Below are 22,033 nucleotides of genomic sequence, written 5' to 3'. Positions count from 1 at the left end.
AGCACCACACTCTCCCAAGTGAGCCATGGGCCGGCCCTTCTTTTTTGTTTTTAAAATAAGAAAAATATAGAGCTGCATATGGTAGCCATTGGCCGTGTATGCTAAATTTAAATTAATGAAAATTAAATAAAATTTAAAAATCATCTTCTCAGTCAAGTTAGCCATATTTCAAGTAATTAATAAGTACTTGTGGCTAGTGGCTAGTATATTGGACAACAGAGGTATAGAACATTTCCATTCTCGTAGAAATTTCTGTTGGACAACACTCATATTTATAGAGGATCTGAAGATCTTCTGATGTTAAGCTATTGCTTTTTTTTTTTTTTAACTTTTTACTTTGAAATATTTTTATATTTATAAGAACTTTTTGATAATTCCCCTAGTTTCTTATCAAAACTAAGACATTGATATTGGTACATTATAAGTAACTAGACTACAGACTTCATGCAGATTTCACCAGTTTTTCCAATAATGTCTTTCTGTTGCAGTATCCGATCCAGGATACCGAGTTGCATTTAGAGCTATTGTGTTTTAATATGAGCATTTCAAGTAATTAAAGATAATCTGTGTGAGAGATTGACACACTGTGGTCTGTGTGCCAAATTTGGCCTGTTGCCTATTTTTACATTGTTTAAAAGAAAAGTTTTTTAAGGAATAATATGTGGCACAAAAAAATATGGAATTAAGATTTCAGTGTTTATAAATAAAGTTTTATTGAAACACAGCCATGCCCATTTATTTGCATATTGTATATGGCTGCTTTCATACCATAATGACAGAATTGAATGGTTGGGACAGAGACCATGTGACCTGCAAAACCTAAATAACATATTTAATATTTGGCCCTTTGCACAAAAGTTGCCAGTGCTGATATGTGTTATTGGATATTTGATGTTATGGGACAAAAATTTTCAAGTTTATTGGGAACTGAATGTTATTGTTACCTATTTCTGTATCTTATAAATAAAATTTAATCAGCATGTCAGTAAATATTTCTTTGCTTGTGGTTGATTTAAATATTTATGTGTGCTTTCAAAAACAATTTCTCTTGAGTCCTAAAACAATAGAATCAATATAATTAGGTTTTAAAAGATTATATGCTAATGAATAGGAAAGGTTTTTTAATTTCATTTTTATAATAGTTAGAATTTAGTGAAAATGCTTTACCTTTTCAAAAATTTAATAATATAGGTGTTGTGTTGGGAAAGGTTAAAATTAAGATATAGAGAAAAAGGAAATAAATTCTTGTTTTGTGAAAAGGTAAATAAAAAGACCAGATCTATAAGAGAAGTGAGTTTTTTTGGGGGGTGTACAAGTTGATTAGATCCAAAATTAGCAGTGACGTTTAATTTAAGAGTCTATCAAAGGGTGAATAATGCTAGATACAGGTAATTTGTTTATTTATTGGGGTTTTGGGGGGTTCTTTTGGCAGCTGGCTGGTACAATTCAGGTCATTTAGAGTTAAAAATATTCATCCTTATGTTACATAGGAAACATCTCTTTTTATTTTCTCCTAAGCCTTTTCCAGATCTTAATTTTCATTTCTCTCTACTTTTCCCTAATTCCTTTGTGTTGCCTATATATTTTTCTTTCTTTGTTTAACTAACTTTTTATGTAAATAATTTGACCATTTGTATTTTAGACTTAGATCTGTTTTTATAGTTTATATGACAGTACTTCAGAAAGTTGGTTGAAAAACAGAATTAAAAGATAATACAAATCTTCCCGTGAACTTTCTGATGATCTCTCATAGTTTGAAAAATTCTTAAACCACATAAAAATTTAAGGAACAGAATAAACAGAATAGTAAGTACCGGTGTACTCCCTCACTTAATATTCTCCACTTGTTAACATCTTTTCAAATTCTACTTCTCTTCCTCCTTCCTCTCTTCTGTCTCTTTTCCTGCTTTCTTTCCTTTTTCCCCCTCACTTCTCTTGTCTTGATCATCTCTCCCTTTCTCTCCCCTTCTTTGTCCTTCTTTCCTCCTTCTTTCCCCTCTTTCTATGCCTATCTCTATTTTCTTTTCTACGCCATTTGTCAAATGATGAAAGGTAGGTTTCAAAAATTACGATACTTTATCCCTAAATCCTTTGACATGCATCTTTCCCAAAACAGGCATGTTTGCCTTCACACCTACACCACTATTACTAAACCCAAGAAAATTTAAATTAATTTAATAGTAGCACCCCAAATACTGCGCCATTATCCCAAGTATATCCTTTATACCTGTGTGTCTTTTTTTTTTTTTTTTTTCTCCTATTAATCAAAAATCCAATCAAAGTCATATCTTCCTTTTGGCTGTTATGTATCTTTGGTCACCCCCAGTCTAAAGCATTTCACCACCTTCCTGTCTAATTTGTGACATTGAATTCTTTGAGGAGTCCAGTTGTTCTGGAAAATGTTTTCAGATTTGTCTGTTTCCCTAATCCATGATTAGACTTGAGTCGAATATTTCTGGAAAGAGCATCATATAAGTGATGTTTTGAATCTCACCCGGAATTATATCAGGAGGCACTCAACAACAGATTCTCCCACTATTGGCTATGGAGAGCATGGCCACTTAGTTAAGGTGTTAAATAATCAGATCTCTCGATTATAAATACACATCTACAGGCTTTTTTTTCTCTATAGTTTTCTAAAGATAAATTTTTATACAACTCTTTGGTCCATAAACCTATTTAAATTCTAATATCGATATTAAATCTACATGTATTCTATAATAGCTAATAAAAGATCAAATATTAAAATTAAATATAAAAATATTTTCCTTGATAATTATTCCTTTTTATAATTATCTTTATAAAATGGAGAAATGACAAGTCAATGGACTGAAGGAAGTAATCAAGAAAAAATTTTTTGATAATCTAAAATAGTTTTGGATATATTTGAGGCCTCTTAGAATTTTAGGTTTGTCTAATTATTTTTCCTAGGAGTAACTATTATAAATTATGATGATTTTCTACATTATAGGTATTGTCAATATAGACTCACCATATGGTTCTGTAACACCTTCTTCTACACATTTGGGAAATTTTGCCTCAAACCTTTCAGGAGGTCAGATGTATGGACCTGGGGCACCCCTTGGAGGAGCACCCACAGCTGCTAACTTTAACAGACAGCATTTTTCCCCACTTAGTTTGTTGACTCCATGTTCATCAGCATCAAATGGTGAGTATTATATGCTGTAATTCCATAAGAAGAGTTTGCATGTATGTTTCCTTTTTTTGTTTGTTTTTGGCAGCTGGCCAGTACGGGGATCTGAACCTGTGACCTTGGTGTTATAAGGCTGCACTTTAACAACATTTCCTTAAAAAGGAAAGATTTTAAGTTTTTCAGAGTTTGAGATTTTTAAGTTTTAAACCTCATCATAATTTTAATACTATAGAAATGTAATTTGTACTCATAGCAATCTGGAATTTCAGAAGAATTTCTAGGTTTTTAAATTATTAGAATCAACCTAGGGTATAGACCCGGAATTCAGACCCAGAATATTTTATTGAGTTTATTTCTAAGAGGGATCATTTTGTGAGGAAAAAACTTAATCCTAGTATCTTCTGTTAATTTACGTTTACTTTTAGTTTTACTTGATAATATAGCTACCAAGAAGAAAAAATATTTGAGACATATGTCAAGGTACATTGCTAGTTAAAGCATGAAGTAAGTTGTGGCCTACAGTGAATTTATATATTCTGTAGCTTTTCTTGTGTTTGTCAAATAATTGTAGTCACCTAAAAAGAATGCTAATTATCCTTGCATGGGTGCCTGTAAGTGAGAAGAAATGATTTAAGAAAGATTTAAATGGCTTAAGAAAGATTTAAATCTAGTGATTAAAAGGTCTAAAAAACATTATATTTTTAGAATGACTTTATTCTACATAAGTTTTTTTTTACATTCCTTAAATTCAAAATGACTGTTAAAGAAATGTAAAAACTTGCTAGAAATAATATCAGGAGTATGAAAATATACCAATATGAGAAGAAAAAACTTTGGCAATTCTCATAGGAGATGCTTTATCTTACTTTGAAAAAGGTTAAACATTTTTTAGGAGTCATAATTGGGATAAAGGATGTATTTAAACATAAGCCGTTAAACAGAATACTTAAACTAAATATAACTCTGGTTGAATGGAATAAATAGCTGGCTGGTTATCACCTTTTAGTTCAAAATATCTGGGTTACAGTAAAAGGTTATATCCTCAGTTATTTGAAGCTGTATTCAATATGACAAATTTCTGTATACTAGAGGAATATGTATATTTTATTTATTTAGTTTATTATAAGGAGGATTGACAGCTAGCTATATATTGAAGAATGGAATGTAATTCATTCTGTATTAAAGACTGGTATTTTATCTGTTTCAGAGATCCCTTTCTTTAGGGATATAAATTTGTTTTTTTAGCATTCATTTGTATTTATTTCAGTCTGTGATTCTAAAAGCTAAGAATTCTTATAAATGACATAACTGCAGTATATAATCACATTTTAAAAATCAATAATAATTGCTTAATATAATCAAACTTTAAGCATGTTTAAATTTCTCTAATTCTCTCCTCCTCCTTTTTTCTTTCTTACAATTAGTTTGTTTACATCAGGATCCAAGCAAGTTCTGTTTGTTGCTTTGGTTGTTGTGTCAGCTGTCTCAAGTTTCTTTTAATTTATAGGTTCCCTCTTCATCTAGTTTTTTCCTTTACCCCATAAAGTTTCCCAAGGTCTGAATTTGCTGACTCCATCCCAGTAGTGTCATTTAACATGTTCTGCCATCTCTTACATTTTCTGGTGACTGATTGCTGGATCCTGAGGCTTGGTCCCACTCAGGTTAGATTTGGCTTCAGGGGTATATGTTCTACTGCAGGAAGCTCATTGTGTCTGATCATCTCTCTGTGATGTTAGCAGACATTGATGATCACTTGCTAGATCCATTATCTCAATAGGGATTTGTAAAATACCATATTCTAATTATTTTATCTTTATTTACTAGCTAGGATACTTCAAAAGACAGAAATCTTACCTCTTCAGCTATTTATGGTTACCCTAAGAAACAATTCGTGTAGGAAAGACAGGATAAATGCTTGACATTTCCCTTTTACTTAGTAGTTTTGTAAAAATGAATTGTTTCCCTATCATCTTGCAAAGAGACTGAGAGTTTGTTTGCTTTTGTTTCATTATCATCATGGTTTTTCATGGTGGTAAGAGTTAGTTTCTTTCTCTTTCTTGTTTGCAATCTTGTTCTGCTGGTGGATTTTGTTCTTTCTTGTGTATTCATGGTAGTGATTATTGTTTTTTGGATTCCAGATGCAGGGCTTCCCTGAGGATATCTTGCAGGGCTGGTTATATGGTGGTGAACTCCTGCAGTTTTTGTTTGTCTGGAAAATACACTATTTCTCCCTCATTTCTGAAGGGTAGCCTTACTGGATATAGTATTCTTGGCTGGTAGATTTTTTCTTTCAGTATTTTGAAAATATTGTCCCATTTTCTTCTGGCTTGTAGAGTTTCTGTTGAGAAGTCTGCTGTTAGTCTCATGAGGGCTTCCTTAGAGGTGACTTGATACTTTCCTCATGCTTCTTTTAAGATTCTCTTTTTGTCTTTGAGCTTTGCCAGTTTGACTATTATGTGTCTTGAAGAGGATCTTTTTGGATTGAATCTGATTTGAGATCTTTGAGCCTCCTGAATCTGAAGGTCTGTGTCATTCCCTATACCTGGAAAATTTCCCACTATTATTTTGTTTAATTGGTTTTCCATGCCTTTTCCTTTTCTCTCCCCTTCCAAAACACCCATGTTTTGAATGTTTGTGTGTTTAAGATTGTCTGCTCTCTTACAGTTTCTTCATTTTTTAAAATTCTTTTTTCCTTTGTTTTGTCTGCCTGGGTTGTTTCAAAAACACTATCTTTGAGATCAGAAATTCTTTCTTCTGCTTGTTCTAGCCTGCTGCTTAAGCTGTCAGTTGTGTTTTTTATCTTGTTAAGTGAATCTTTTAGTTCCATGAGTTCTGCTTTTTTTTTTTTTTAAGGTATTAATCCCTTTGTAAGTTTCCTCCTTTATATCCTGGATTTTTTTTTCATGTTTTGTTATATTGTTTAACTGAGTCTTCTCGTATCTCAGTGAGTTTCCTTAAGATTATTGCTTGGAATTTCTTTTCACTCATTTGAAGGATTTCTTGCTCTGTAGGGTCTTTTATTTGAGAATTATCTTATTCTTTTGGTAGTGTAATATTTTCTTGGATTTTCATATTTCTTGTATCTCTACATTGATGTCTGGTAATCTGGTACAGCAGTTGCTTCTTCAGGTTACTCAAGAATGGGCTTTTAGGAGAGAGACAGACGTTCTCTTCTTCTTTTGGTTCCTGCTGGTGATGCTCCTTGTGGCACTACAGTTGAGTGTCTGGCGGGCCTTCTGCAAAGTGGTTGTGGCTACTGCTATGACACTGATCTGCTTTTGTGGCAGCAGTGGTTGTGGTGGTGGCTGCCCTCAGTAATTTGAAGAGATTTTAATTTTAGGGGGTGACCAAAAAAAAAAAAAAAAAAAAAACAACCTAAGAGAAAAGCAAAATAGGATTACCAAAAAACTTTTTTTAATATAACTACTAACCACATGTTAAACTAAGAGTAATTAATTTATTGAGTGTTTAGGCACTGTTTGTCTCCCCTCAACCCCCCAGTGCCTTTGTCAGCAAAAACTGATATGAGCAGTTTTATGAGTTTTCTTAGACAAGTGACTTCATTAAACATCAGTGTTCTCATCTATATTATCCACCACTCAGGATTAGTATAAAATGTGAGATAATGTATATGTTATCTGCTGCTGTTACTGTTGGTTTTTTGCTTTTGATGATAATAAGAATGAGGGTGATGATCATGACAGTAAATATTAGTGCTGTTTTCTGATAGTTTTAGAAATGTGCCACCATACAGTGAAACCTGGGAAAAGAGTAAGCATAAGATGATTTAAGAGCTATAGGCAAGTCTTGAGAATATAGTTGAGACTAATGGAATGGGAACAGAGGAGCAAACATTTTCATAAATAGCCAATGATTAAAGAGTCTGAAATATATTCTTAGAATGATTTTATTCTACATAGGTTTTTCTTTTTGCACTCCTCTTAAAGTTAATTATTTCTAAATGTAAGAATGGATATGCAGCAGTGTCTTCTGAGTGTGTAGAGCTCAGGAGTAGACATTTTCCTTAAAATATTTACATGTGGGTGATTCATATTCACCTATTTATATATAAAAACAAAGGTTTTTTTTTTTTAATTTTAGTGTTCATAAAAAAAATAGCAAAGAAGAGAAAATGAGTTATAATTGCAACGTGACTGCTTATTGACATGCGTTATGTGAAATATTTTTTGGTAGTTAATCTTTCTTTGGCAGAAGAGTGTGCAGCTAGCTGATACAGGGATACAAATCCTTGACCTTGCTGTTTTTGGTACCATGCTCTAACCAAGTGAACTAACTGGTCAGCTCTTGGTAGTTAATCTTAAAAACGGAGTGGATTCTCAGAGCAGAGAATGTTTTTAAGTATATAAAAACATAATTATTGATATTACTGCTCATTACTTCAGGTAATACATTATTTCAGAAACTCTTGGATAAAATTCATGAAGTATGATAGGTATTTTTATCCAGGGGTTTGCTATGTGGTTTTTTTGTCGAAAAAGCATTGTGCTTTTTTTTTTTTTTTTTTTTTAACAATGCAACCAATATAGGTTAGTTTATTTTAATACATGCTTTGTAGTACATTGTTACATCATGGATACAGAATATCACTGAGGCCATTAAAGTTGCTTTTATTTCTACATTCCGATAACTTTTTTTGTTCAGAAATTTCAAGCTTACAGAAAAGTTGAAAGAATAATTCAAAGAATACTCATATTCTCTTCTTTTAATTGGACCAGTTATTTTAAACATCTTGTTGCATTTATTTTCTCTCTCTGCTTTTTTGTTGTTGAATAATTTGAAAGTAAGATGCAGATATCACACTTCTGACCTAAAAACATACGTCAGTTAAGAATAAGGACATTTGCTTATACAACCATAATACCATTATCAAATACCTAATAGATATAACATTAATTCAGTAATAATTATCTTAGATACAGCCCATATGCAAATATCCCCACTTGTCCCAAAGCATTTTATATTGATTTTTCCCCTTAGAACCAGGAACCACTCAAGGTTCACATACTGCATTTTAATATGTCTCTCAGGTCTAACTTTTTTAATTTTTTAAGTAATTTTAAACTTGCAAGAACAACACAGAGAACCCATGTATATTTTTTCCCAGATTTACAAATTGATAACATGTTGCCACATTCCTCCCTCTCCCTACCATGTATCTCTGTGTGTGTGTATATATAAAATTATTTACTTCTTGAACCATTTTAGAATTAGTTGTAGATATCAAGTCCTTTTACCCCTAAATACTTAATTTCCTGAGAATAAGAACATTCTTTTCCACAACTATGGTGCAGTGATCAAATTCAGCAAATTTTACATTAGTACAATATTATTAACTAATATATAGTTCATGTTTACATTTCTTTAATTATCCTAATAATACCTTTATTATTTCCTCTCATCCAAGATTTAAATTGAATTATAAATTACATTTAATTCTCATGTCTCTTTAGTCTCAAAGATGTAATTTGGAACTGTTTTCTCAGGCTTTATCTCTCAAAAAAGACTTTTTTGGAGACTAGGCCAATTGTTCGGTAGAATGCTTCTTAATTTTTTTTTTCTTTCTGATATTTCTTCATGATTAAATTTAAGGATTGTTTAATAAACAATGAACTAAACCATTAGAAAAATACAGTGTAGTTTTCCTGCAGTAGCCCTTTTTAAATTTGTAAGTCATCCTGCCCTTTAAGTTTTAACTCAGGACTCTGTTGTCATTTCTAAACTGAGGTAGATTTACTGTGATGTCAATGAAGCTTAAGCTTCAGGGTATCTCATTTGTATGGGCCCCTTCCAAGGTCTTTTAAGTGATTTTGTATTTGTAATTTTGCATTCTTTTTCTAAAATAGGTTCCCAGAATTGTATAAGCTTAAAGCCCCACAGTACATAGATCTGCCCTATCCTCTAAAACATGTTTTTTCTGTTATATATAAGCTGGCATATTTTAAAATAACAGGGCTCTGAGTTACATTTTTCTTTTTTTCTAATTAAAGAAATCATAATCATTAGAAATGAGAAAAGTATTTATTAGGCTCTTTTCATGACAGGAAATATAGACCCACCCAAGGAATCTCAAGGAAAATGGTGTTTACTATGAGGTTAGGCAGGACAATCTTCAGAACCATCCAGGACTTAGGGAAAGCTGTTCTTTCCATCTCTTTCTTAGAGGATTTATGGTCTCTCACTTATGGTCTGTTTCTTGTGCGTCTCTTCTAGTATGCTCTCTTTACTCCTAGGTTGCATCATAGTCTTGTATATAGTTTTCAATGGTTCAAGTTCATAGGTGATTAAACCTGTTTTTCTCTGTTTATCAATTGCCCCTTACTGAATGAGGAATGTAGTTGGCTCAGTTCATATGTTTAATTCAGGCCATAGGTTGCTGGCTAGCCTAAAGGTGGATCATTATTGGGTCAGGTGCCTATCCTTAGTCCAGTAGGCCTGCAGGAATGGAGCAGAAAACAGGGTCATCTGATAAAAACTATCAGTAAGGTGGTAGAATGTGGAAGAGGGTAAATCTCTTAAATAACTTCAGCAGGTAGACCTAGTTATTCTTTTTATTTAAATGGAATGTGGAGGGTTGTTATTTTGCTTTGCTTTTGTTTTTGGAAGGATACAGGAAGGGAAAGAGAAACAACATTCAACACAGAGGTTAGAGAGGCACCCAGGGATGAATCTAGGGGAAGGTAGGATTCATTTCTTCATCCTTCTTTCTTTCCTGCCTGCCTGCTTTTCTGCTTTTCTTGACTATGTCTTGGTATTAGTTGTTCTGGGTTGATTTTTCTCAGGGATGTAAGTGCGCCCTTTCAATATGTAGTTTAAACAAAAAACAAAAAACTTGTATTATTTATTTCTTGTGTTTACATGTTTTTGTGTTACTTGTAGTTTTCCTTTTCTTGTTTTTTTGGCAGCTCGCTGGTACAGGCATCTACACCCTTGACCTTGGTGTTACAACATTACGCTCTAACTAACTGAGCCAACTAGCCAACCTTTACTTGTAGTTTTATTTAGCCTATTTTGAAATATTTTACTTCTAAAATTTTCCTGAGTTTTGTCATCTTGTTTCCAGTTCTGCTAATTCTGAATTATGCTGTTCTGTCATATCTTTTTCTTTCATTTCCACTAATTCATTTTGGAATTTTAGGTTATAGCTTTCTTTCTGGCATGATTTTATTGTCTACAGATCCATTTCTCTTTTGTTTTATATAATAGTCTTATATGGAATTCAACTACAGTTCTGTTCTGTTTTGTGTTTTTAAGTGAAATGAGTTTTCCTCAACTTTTAGAAGGGATAAAGTGGATCAGGATATCTGTACTAGCTTAAAGGTGCTAGAATTCTCTTTTGTTGTTTTATAAGTGTGCAAAATATATGGCCTTCTGCTTGTTAAACCTCTGTCTTTGTTTTCTGTACCTACCCATCCATCCACACGTTTTCCTTATTTTTGACTGGATCTTCTTTTTGTTTTGATTCTATTGTCCATTTCCTGCTCAATTTGGAATCTGTTCCCAGAAGTCTCTTACTGTTGTGGGGCTTGATTTTGGAAGGAGGCTTCAGCAGGTAGTATTGAGAGTTCATAGAGCTTGTACTGCTCCAGTTTCTTCAGACCTTATTCTGTACCTTTTGGAATCACCCATGCATAGGCAGAACCCTCCCAGTTTTACCTTCTATTCTCAGATTTGCATGGCCTGCTTTCCAGTGAGTACCTTGGACTGTTTTGAGGTTCTCTTCTTCTGTTCTTGGATCTAGAGGATTTTCCATTGATTCCTTCCACACGTATGTTGATACCACATGAGTCTTACAGCTGTTGATTTGTCCCTATTCACTTGTATCTTCAGATTCATCTGGATACCTTGTCTATCTTCTTATGATACTATCCCTGGCTTTTTGGTTTTGCTAACTTATTGGCTTTGTTTTCTTGGAGGGATTTGGAAAAAATCAAAACCTGTGCTACTGCCACCTCCATAATTGCTTTAAAGACATGCCTGTGGCTTTCCCATTTTCTTAGGATTTGTTAAAAGTAAATACTGTTGGGCTGGCCAGTTAGTTCAGTTGGTTAGAGCACAGCCTTATGACCCCAGTGTGATGGGTTCAGATCCCCATACTGGCCTGCTGCAAAAAAAGGAAAGAAAAAAGTAAATGCTGTCTAATAAAGTTAATAGATCCGTGACGAAGGAGGTTTTTTTTTTTTGATGGCTGGCTGGTACAGGGATCGAACTCTAGCCCGTGGTGTTATTAGCACCATGCTTTAACCAACTGAGCTAACTGGCCAGCCCAAGGAGGTATACTTTAATTTTTTACTAGAGAGGGATAGTTTTCCTGGTTTACTTTTATAGATAATGAGCCCATATATTTCATGTTTTTGTTCTCCAATAATAGCAATATCCCTGTAATAAATTATAATTTATAAAGTACCTTCTTTTTAGTTAAATAGTCACTATAGCTCATTAAGAGGTGGTTTCAATTTAACCAAAACAGACCTCTGCAAGCACTAGTAAGACTGAATTGATGTACGAACTACTTAACCAACCTATATGAAAATACATGTGAGAAGTCTTTTTTAAAATGTATTCTGGCTAATAACATAATGGAGTTTTTCTTTGTCTTCCAACTTCACTAAAAAGTACCTTCAGAAATAGAAGCACTGTCCTTTTGTGTGTGTGTGTGTGTGTGTATGTGTGTGTGTGTAGGTAGATAAGTAGGTAGCTTGATTGATTTTGCAAATGTATTATATACCTGAGTCGCTTTGGAAACAGTTAAATAGAAAATTATTATCACATAACTGTCTCTGTTCATATGGTCAGGTCATTATAAATAAATTGTGACCCTGCTGGTGACGGTTTTGATTGTTAAACTTCAAGCTCCTCTACTATTTACACCCTGTTTATCTACCTATCTATTTTTTGATGCAAAAATGCTAATCTCATTTATGTTAAATAAAGCATGACGACCTGGTAGCTTTTTAGAGGTCAAAGTTACAGTTTTCATGGGAGGGGGAAAGGGAAAATAGAGATTGGCCAATGGGTAGAAAATTATAATTACATAAGAGGAATAAGTGCTGTTTTATTGCACAGTAGGGTGACTGTGGTTAACCGTTCTGTTTTGTATATTACATAATTGGTAAAGGAAAGGCTTTTGGATGTTCTCGCCACAAAGAAATGATAAATGCATGAGGTGATAGATACAGTAACTACCCTAACCCAGTCATTATACTATACAACATATATATATATACATATATATATAAACATCAAATGGTACTCAATAAATATGTACAATCACAATATGTCAATTAAAATAATAAAATATTTTTAAAAGTTACAGTTTTCATTAGGCAGACAATCTATAGGATACTGTCAGTTAAGTGCCTAAATTATTTTAATCTAGGAACCAAAATAGTTTACACTATTGACACTATTATTATTATTAAATTACGGCATATTTTACTAATTGCTAACACTAATTAAATCCATAGTCTGTGTCAGCTATTTTGCTAAGAACATGGTAGGAATTCTCACCACATACTCATGAGATATGAACTAAAATATCCTGTTTAAATTTAAATGTGATTGATATTTAAACTTTTCACGTAACAAAAACAACCAAAATGATGTTTTTTCTTCTCAATAATATGTAAAGGAATTAAATCACTAATGAATACTCTCAAATTGACTATATTAGAAACTTCACCTTGTTTTGACAAGTAAAGCTTAGATTGTCATTACCAAAAGCGTGTTCTATAGAATACCCACAAGATATCATAAAACAAACTTGGACAATGAGGCATAGCCTCCTATTGGTATTTTATTTTATTTTATTTTTTAAAAAGATGACCAGTAAGGGGATCTTAACTCTTGACTTGGTGGTGTCAGCACCACGCTCTGCCAAGTAAGCCAACCAGCCATCCCTATATAGGGATCCGAACCTGTGGCCTTGGTGTTGTCAGCACCATACTCTCCCAAGTGAGCCACGGGCCAGTCCATCCTATTGGTATTTTATTGGCATGGTACTCTATAAGGTTCTATAAAGTCCTGATTTAAAGAAATTAATTTTTTTCTTAAGCTAGATTTTTCAAATTTATTAGATACCTGAATCCCTTTGTTTGCTTTTTTTTTTTATTATAATATACCAAGATCAGGTGTTCCCAAGGAATACAGTTTGGGAATTGCCAGTATAGGCAGTGATTTTCTTCTACTCCATTTTGTTATTGTTGTTTGTTTTTTAATTTAAACATTGTCTTCTCATGACTCTGGTGTTATATTTTACTTAATTAATTCATTTAAATATTAATTAGTTTAATGGTTTGTTACATGTGTAGTTGATCACTATGTAGCATTGACATCTTCATGTTCTACCTCTAGGTCATAGAACTTTAATCAAATTTTAATAAGCATAATTTATAACTTCAACATTATTTTTATATTTTTCTCCTCGGAGAGTGAATATTTAAAATGTCTTCAGAATTTAATATTTGGGGGCCGAGCCCGTGGCGCACTTGGTAGAGTGCTGCGCTGGCAGCGCGGCGACACTCCCGCCGCGGGTTCGGATCCTATATAGGACTGACCGGTGCACTCACTGGCTGACTGCCGGTCACAAAAAAACAACAAAAAAACGACAAAAAAAAAAAAAAAAAAAAGAATTTAATATTTGGTTTTACAAAATTACATGTTCTATAGATGATCTGTGTTCTCTTTCAAAATGTCTGTTCTCCAGATTCTCCTGCACAGTCAGTATCCTCTGGAGTTCGTGCACCATCTCCTGCCCCATCATCAGTACCGTTAGGGTCAGAAAAGCCCAGCAATGTCTCTCAGGACAGGAAAGTTCCAGTTCCTATTGGAACTGAACGTTCTGCACGTATCAGGCAAACTGGAACTTCAGCTCCATCTGTTATTGGAAGTAATTTGTCCACATCAGTAGGGCATAGTGGCATCTGGTCCTTTGAAGGGATTGGTGGCAATCAAGGTATGATCTGTTATCCTGCTTACTAGATATGAAGTAAATTCATTTAAACTATAATATTGTAAACAGTATTTAACTTTCATAGTCATTTCTGAAAAATTTGTACTATCTTTTTATTTTGACTTATTGCTTCTTTTTAAGAGCTCTTTTTTCATGTAATCTCTCCCACTGCATTTATTTATCATTGCTTTCTTAAAGTAGTCTAATGTAAGCATATTCTTTTCTTCATTTCATTATATTAAATAGATGTTAATGTTTCCTTTGAGGTCATTTAGGTTTTATTTTACCTTACCTTTTTTTTGTTTGTTTTCTAACACCAAGTTTTTAGGTTATTTTATTAGGTTGTTATATCATTACCTACAAACATGGAAATACTGCTGTAAATATGTAAAAAGTAGGTTATTATTCTGAAAGAATTCATGGTTCAGTGTGGAAAATATTAAGTAGAGAAATATAAGATATTTTATTTTGCCGTCTGTTGATTTTAAATATCACCAGTTTCTGTTTCTCACTCTTTGTTTTCCCTCAGACAAAGTAGACTGGTGTAACCCTGGGATGGGAAATCCTATGATTCACAGACCAATGTCTGATCCAGGAGTGTTTTCACAGCATCAAGCAATGGAGCGAGATAGTACAGGAATTGTAACTCCTTCTGGTACATTCCATCAGCATGTTCCTGCAGGATACATGGACTTTCCTAAAGTTGGGGTAATGGTGATTTAAATGAGCATTTTTGTTAGTTCAAAATGTTTTTCCTATTATTAACCTTCTTTGACTTCCTTATCCACTTAGGTGGATAAATTTGTGAAGTGATGCTGGGGATTGGACTTGCAATTACAGGTCAAAATCTGGCTAAATATTTATAAGTCCTGATTTTGTTCCAGTTATTTAGAGGAGTGTTTTTGACAAAATATTTTAGATATAGTGGCTTATATATCATCTAATGTTAAAAGAAATCATATAATGGAAAATAACTTTAGATTCCCTAAATAACTTACACATTCCCTAAATGAGGTGAAGTTTCAAATAGCTAAGTTTTAAGGCTCTGGATTATATTGGGAAAAGTAAATTATGACTTGTCTTTGTTTTTTTCCTTTTTAAGGGTATGCCTTTTTCTGTGTATGGGAATGCAATGATGCCTCCAGTAGCACCTATCCCTGATGGTGCTGGAGGACCCATATTTAATGGCCCTCATGCTGCAGACCCCTCTTGGAACTCACTGATAAAGATGGTTTCAAGCTCCACAGAAAATAATGGCCCTCAAACGGTAAGACTGATAATTCATTGAACAAACATTTACTTAGTGTTTATGAAATGCAAAAATAAATAGGATATAGGTATATCATGGTAGCAGGAGAGTATAGTGAATATGGGTAAATGAAATTAAGAGAAATTTAATATAGCTGAAATACAAGGGGACTTCAAAAAACTCATGGAAAAATGGAATTAAAAGATAAAAATAAAAAATATAAACTTTATTTCTCAATGTAAGCTCCATCAAGTTCAAGACACTTTATAAGTGATGGTGCTGGACATTTAGTCCGTCCCTAAATAACTGAGGATCTTGGCAATTTAACCATGTCAGTGCAGTCTTTTTTACAATATTAACTCAAGAAAAATGGGTGCCCTTTAAAGATTTTTTAAGATTAGGAAACAAAAAGAAGTCAGAAGGAGCCAAAACAGCACCGTAAGGTGGCTGCCTAGTGATTTCTCATCAAAACTCTCAGAAAATTGTCTGTGTTTGATGAGAGGGGTGAGCAAGAGTATTGTCATGCTGAGGAAGTACTCTTCTGTGAAACTTTCTCGAGCATTTTTCTGTTAAAACTTTAGCTAATTTTCTTCAGACACTCTCATAATAAGCAGGCGTTATATTCTTTGGCCCTCCACAAAGTCAGCAAGCAAAATGCCTTGAGCATCTCAAAAAACTGTTACTATGACCTTTGCTCTTGATGGTTCCACTTTTGCTTTGACTGGACCATTTCCACCTCTTGATAGCCATTGCTTTGATTGTACTTTGTCTTTAGGATCATACTGGTAAAGCCACATCTTATCTCCTGTTACGATTCCTTGAAGAAATGCTTTAGAATCTTGATCCCATTTTTTAAAAATTTCCCTTGAGGAAGTGGAACATCTGGAAAGAGTGGAGCCATGAGAAGAGACTACAAGGTGGCAGTAATTTTGAGGGGCATGGCACATAAAAGGCTGTGGTAGATGTGATGTGCAGGCTGGCTTAAGAGCTTTGCAGCGCTGGGGCCAGACTGGACCGTCCTCTGATGACTTGGTCCCGTACCATGTCCCTCAGGCAGACCCTGGTGCAGTGGTAGAGGTTCAGACATTGGTTATCTACATCATTATGGGAGGCATCCTGGTGTTACTGGTGTTTCTGATCATATAGTGAGCTGGTGGGCATGGTCTGGTGGTCTGTGCAGCATAAGGGTGTGAGTGGGGGCGGGGCTTTATTTCAGCTCTGGGTGTGGTTGGTTGTGGGGTTCAGAAAGGGGCAGGGCTTAGAGCCCAAGTTAGGAAAAGGGTGGGCGTAGGACCAGGATAATGAGGAGGCAGAGCCTAGACCCAAGATTCAGAGGGATCAGAGGTTGAAATTCCAAAGATGGGAGTTTTAGGCCCAGCGCTCTAAAAGTAGTGGAACTGAATTAATGAAAAAGGGTGGAAACTGAATTAATGCCATGGATTTTAATAAAACATCTTATTTTCCTAGAAAAAAACAGGAAAACATTTCCGTGGAAAGTTCTGCTCTTGTCTGCAGCTGATCTGGGTACAGCAGTTTTGGCACCCATTGAGCAGAAAATTTGCTGAACTTTAATTTTTCAGTTGCAATTGTATAAACTGGAACGAGTTGAGATGTCTGAGGTGTTGGCTATTGTTTCTGCTGTTAATCATTGGTCCTCTTCAATTAGGGCACAGCAAGACTAATGTTTTTCTTGAAAATTGGTGTAGCTGGTCTGCTGCTGTGGCCTTCATCTTCAACATTATCTCATCCCTTCTTAAAATGAATTATCCATTTGTACACTGCTTATTTCTTTGGAGCATTGTCCCTATAAACTTTTCATGAAGTATCAATGATTTCATCATTCTTCCACCCAAGCTTCACTCTAAATTTGATGTTTGTTCTTGTTTCAATTTTAGCAGAATTAATGTTGCTGTGTTAGGAGCTCTTTTCAAACTGATGTCTTATGCTTCTTAGTTCCTCAAACTATTCTGTTCAACCATGTTATAACAAGTTAGTATGAGTTTATTTTGATGCAAAAATTTTGAAATCCATCCATAGATTTTCCATAATGCATATTTTCCATGAACTTTATGAAGACCCTGTATAGCACAGAGATGTGGGAAATCGTACCAAAGGTAGTGGTTTGGAGCTAAAATTATGAAAGGCTTTAATATATTCCATTGGTTAGCAGATAATAAGTAAAAGGTTATAAGTTATGAAGTGATTATCATATAACTTCATACACCAAAATTTACTAGTGGTGTGAAAAGGGCCATCTTGAGGTTATTTATTAAAAGTACTATAAATGTCAAAACAGTATATTTAATTAACTCTGAAAACTTATAGAAATGGTTGTATATTTTAGCATTTTTTTAGTGTATATTTAATATCTGACTCATTTTCCTTCCACAGCTGTCAGTCTCTATGTGCTCAGGTAGTGTTTTAAAAAAAAAATGGTGGTAAATTAGATCCTGTTTGAAGGATAAGAGAGGTAAGAAAACAACAGATAAAAGTGGTTTTATCATTGTTTTTCTCTATTATTTCCTAGTATGTTGCAAATCAAATGATATTTAGCTGTTTTAGTCCATAGATACTAAGAGCACTTAGTTTTTAAGAGTTTTATTTTAATCCAATATATGTAAAATATGTATTTAATAAAAGGCATGTTCTATATTCATAGGTGTGGACTGGACCCTGGGCACCTCACATGAACAGTGTGCATATGAACCAGCTTGGCTGATGAGGATCAGCTTGTTAGCGTGCAGATTCCTTTTCATTCAGAGGAAATCACAAGTGGCTGAAAAAAAAATTAAGCTCCCAAATCATTCTACTGGTGTGCTTGACTGAAGTGTGTAGGCTTTTTTGCAGAAGAACTTACTAACTGACCTATTTTCTGTGAACATTTGTGACTGCCCATTCCCCATCATCATCCGTTTTACCTTAGTTAGCATTTTTCTTATCATTTTTCTTTTTTTCTTTCCCTCTTCCCCTTTGGACATAACTTTCTGTTGAAGCTGTTCTTTGGCTGGTTGGTTTTAGTACTGTAAACTGCTTCTGAGCAAACACGGAAATTTAGCAAAATTATGTAAACTCGATCTTGAAGTTTTAGAATGGCAAATAAATGTACAATTGTTTACATAACGGAAAAGGCTAAGCAGAGAGTAAATTTCAATATGTCAGTATAGAGGCTCTACTTTATGTAGACTTAAATTAATGTGAGATATGTACCTTCATATTCAGAAATCTGGATGTTTCCTTCATACATTAAACTATTAATAAGCATAACTTTTCTACTTGTGTAATTTAAGTATAAAGTAAAATTATGGGCATTATCAGAGGATGTTTTCCCATGTTGGCTTTTAAAATACCTATCTTGCTCTCTTTTGGGTTTGTTTGTAGCAAGGCACATATAGAAGAAGAAATTTCTGACTTTTCCATGTCTTTTTATTACCTTTTCACACCTTTAAAACTAATATACACTTCTTTTTTCACTCTTCCTTCTCTCTCCTTACCTTTACTACTATACCAGTAAAATTCTCTTGCTGATAGTGAAAAAATTCTGTAAGGATTTTCATTGTAATAGCTGCTGCAGAGAAATGGAGCATCCTTATTATCACCAGTAGTTTCTTCTAATCATAAAATGTTTAGATATTCTGAGAATTTAGAAAGCCACCACTGCTCCCAGTCAGCATATACAAGCTCTTAATATATTGTTTATTATTAAACAATTCAGTGTACTATTTTATATTGGATGATATTGATTCTTAACATTGGCTTTCCAGTCTTCAAGAGTCAACATAAAAATTTCAATTAGTGGAAAGTTTCTTATTTCAATTTTAAAGGTTTCTTGTTTTCTACACTTGTATGTTATCAGTGAAAAGGATCAACAGCTAACTTGGGCCAAGTAATAAAAGAAATTTTGCATTTGTCATTAAGACAATTTATGGAAGATAAACAAATACACAGATTACAACATAAAGTCTCCGTTTAACCTGTTTATATAAGCTACAGGGCCACACTAAACTACTCAGTGGGATTGATATATTCCATCCACTTGAAACAATAAACAGGAATGTATCCAACAAGAATATGTGTCCTACTCTGTCTCAGATGGAAAAATAAATTATATGGTTGAAATGTAAAAGAAAAGCATAGAAGTGTAGTAATGTATATATCAATTTGTCTTTTTTAAAATTAGACACAAATTCCACACTGGTAAACATAAACGTTAACTAAAATTCATAGAAATCACCAGAGATGACAATATGGTTCCTTGACTGTTCAATTAAATGAAATGATTTCTTGACTCTGGTTGACTGAGTAAAGAGTAAAAAGATGATTTCGGAGTTTGTAAACAACGCACTCATATCTTTTAATTTAGGAGATGATGTTAAAATACATAAATTTGTTTTTCCACCTGTCTAGGATTAATATGCCCAAGTTTAAAGGAAAAGCTAAAAGATATCCTACAAGTAAATATAGCTATGAAATAAAATTATAGCACTTTACTAAGAAAGGGGTGTAATATTATTTAACAGAGTATTTGACATATGACTTTTACCACTATTCTATATTTTTTTGCTTAATTCTTTCCTGTGTTAACTAGGATTATTTTCTATTTAAGATAATCCTGCTGCAGAACACATACTACTCAATAATTATTACAACACATGAGTTGTATTGTTTAAGAAATGAATTTCTTAAGATGGGGTGTGTTACTAAAAAAAGAAGAGGGAAAAGCCTATATTTTCTTGACTTTAAAACTGTGGGACAAAGGGATATAGATTGGAATGCTCCATAGTTTTGTTGATCAGGCTTGTTAAGTACAATACCATGGTTTCAGAAGTCTGTACTAGAAACATTATTCAAGTAGTTTTTTTTATATTTCAGATGTAATGCAGTGCATTTTTATTTAAACAATAAAAAAAACCCATAATTTTTTGAGACCTTGCAGGTCTTTTTTTTCCTTTTTGAAAGTATGTGGTATGTATAAGCAGAATACATGACATATTTATTTTCTGTAATTTTTTAAGAAGTGATTTAACTCTTGGAAATAATACTTGAGTTAGTTCACACATTAAATCCCAAAATAATGAATATCCCAATTATTGTGTAATCTGTTACATTTTAGAGATGATTTTGTTTACCATTCCCAACAAAATCCCCATATTATGCCTTTTCAACTTATATTTCAACATATTCAACTGATTTTAGTACTTATGTGAAAGAAAGTTTCCCTTCTACTTGTATTTCTCATTACTGTAAAGCAAAATCATTTTTATTTTATTAGGAAGTGAAAATTAATTTTGGGAAATTACTAAACGTATAGTCACATTTCCTGTCTGGAAAAAGGGTAAATAGCTTATTAATCTTCTCTCGTTCATCTCAAAAATAGTATTCTGTCTTCTGACTCAAATTATCTAACGATGCATTTCATAAAAATTATTTTACTCACTGTATTCACTTTATTTTTAAAACAGTACAAAGTGTTAGACTGAACAGGGAAAGTCAAGATTATAAAACCTCTTGAGATCCTCTGATTTATTCAATTTATTTTCTTTTTGATGTTTTTCACAAACATTCCCACAGATCTGGCATTACAGAACATTTAAAGTGTACCAAAACTTTCTCTTAAATAACAAATTTTAAAATCAGGATTATTGAAAATGGTTAAAATATCAAAGGAAAACCAATTCACTGTGTTCAATCACTAAGCAGAGATTTGGTATTTTATTGTCTCAATATAATTTTACTTTAGATAAATGAATCTATCCAGATGTTTTGCACTTTTAGTATTGATGTTTGGTATACTTAGATTATGCTTTGTAAATTTTGGGTGCTCCTGACTCTCTTTGGAAATACACATCCAATTGAAAAATGTTAAACAAGTCATAGCATTTGATTAACTCAGGTGACTGGAAGTTAAGATGAGTGCATCATAGCACTTTAATACCACTTATTGTGTCACACACCTTGATTGCAAAAATATCACTTGAATTTTGGGTAAGTAAATATAGAGAAAAACGTGCCACTATGGCTTTGACAAAATTCCTTTAAAATGTGACAGTACAGGACTAATAATTGTGTTATAAAAGGTTTCATATTAGACTTCAACTTTTAAATGAATTCACACTTTTGAAAAATTAAAGCCAACTTTGCATGTTCAATACTTGAAAACCGATGATAAGAAAGGTGACAATGAATTTTTCAGTGAAGAGAAAGAAAAAGCTAATTCTACATTAGGTAGCTTTGGTTTTGAAACGTAGTGCCTTAAAGAAAGAAGAAAAAGCAATAAACTTAAATCTTATTCCAAGGGATCACTTTAACAATTGCTTATGAGAAATAATTTAATGGTTTTTCTGACAAACATTTCAGAAGGCATATTTGGTAAATGAGAAATCTAAATGACTATAAAACAATAATAATAACCTATATTCAAATTTTGAGCACTGTCTTAGTTCAGGCTGCTATAACAAAAATACTATTGACTGGGTGGCTTAAACAACAGAAATTTATTCTCACAGTTCCTGAAAGCTACAATGTCCAATGTCAACGTGCCCGCCTATTCAACTCCTGGTGAGGGCTTTCTTCCTGGTTTGCAGATGGCCATTTTCTTTGTTTCCTCACATGGGACAGAGAGAGGTCATCTCTCTTGCTTCTCTTCTTATAATGGCACTAATCT

At 33.3% G+C, this 22,033-nt stretch overlaps 1 protein-coding gene across 3 annotated transcripts in view; it reads left to right on the top strand.

The window, feature by feature from the left end:
* The window catches only part of ANKRD17 (ankyrin repeat domain 17), a 158,267-nt gene extending 139,631 nt beyond the window's left edge, over positions 1–18,636 (top strand). For all 3 annotated transcript variants that reach the window (XM_063108794.1, XM_063108793.1, XM_063108795.1), the window contains exons 30-34: positions 2,972–3,169; positions 13,878–14,126; positions 14,653–14,831; positions 15,226–15,390; positions 18,032–18,636. In XM_063108794.1, the coding sequence (XP_062964864.1) occupies positions 2,972–3,169; positions 13,878–14,126; positions 14,653–14,831; positions 15,226–15,390; positions 18,032–18,091 (851 nt within the window). In that variant the 3' untranslated portion in view covers positions 18,092–18,636. The remainder of the gene's footprint in view (positions 1–2,971; positions 3,170–13,877; positions 14,127–14,652; positions 14,832–15,225; positions 15,391–18,031) is intronic.
* Positions 18,637–22,033: the final 3,397 nt, after the last annotated feature.

The sequence above is a fragment of the Cynocephalus volans genome, chromosome 9 (assembly GCF_027409185.1).
Source record: "Cynocephalus volans isolate mCynVol1 chromosome 9, mCynVol1.pri, whole genome shotgun sequence".
Taxonomy (NCBI): domain Eukaryota; kingdom Metazoa; phylum Chordata; class Mammalia; order Dermoptera; family Cynocephalidae; genus Cynocephalus; species Cynocephalus volans.
Note: the sequence above shows the minus strand (reverse complement) of the source record. Positions and strands in the feature narration are given on the sequence as shown.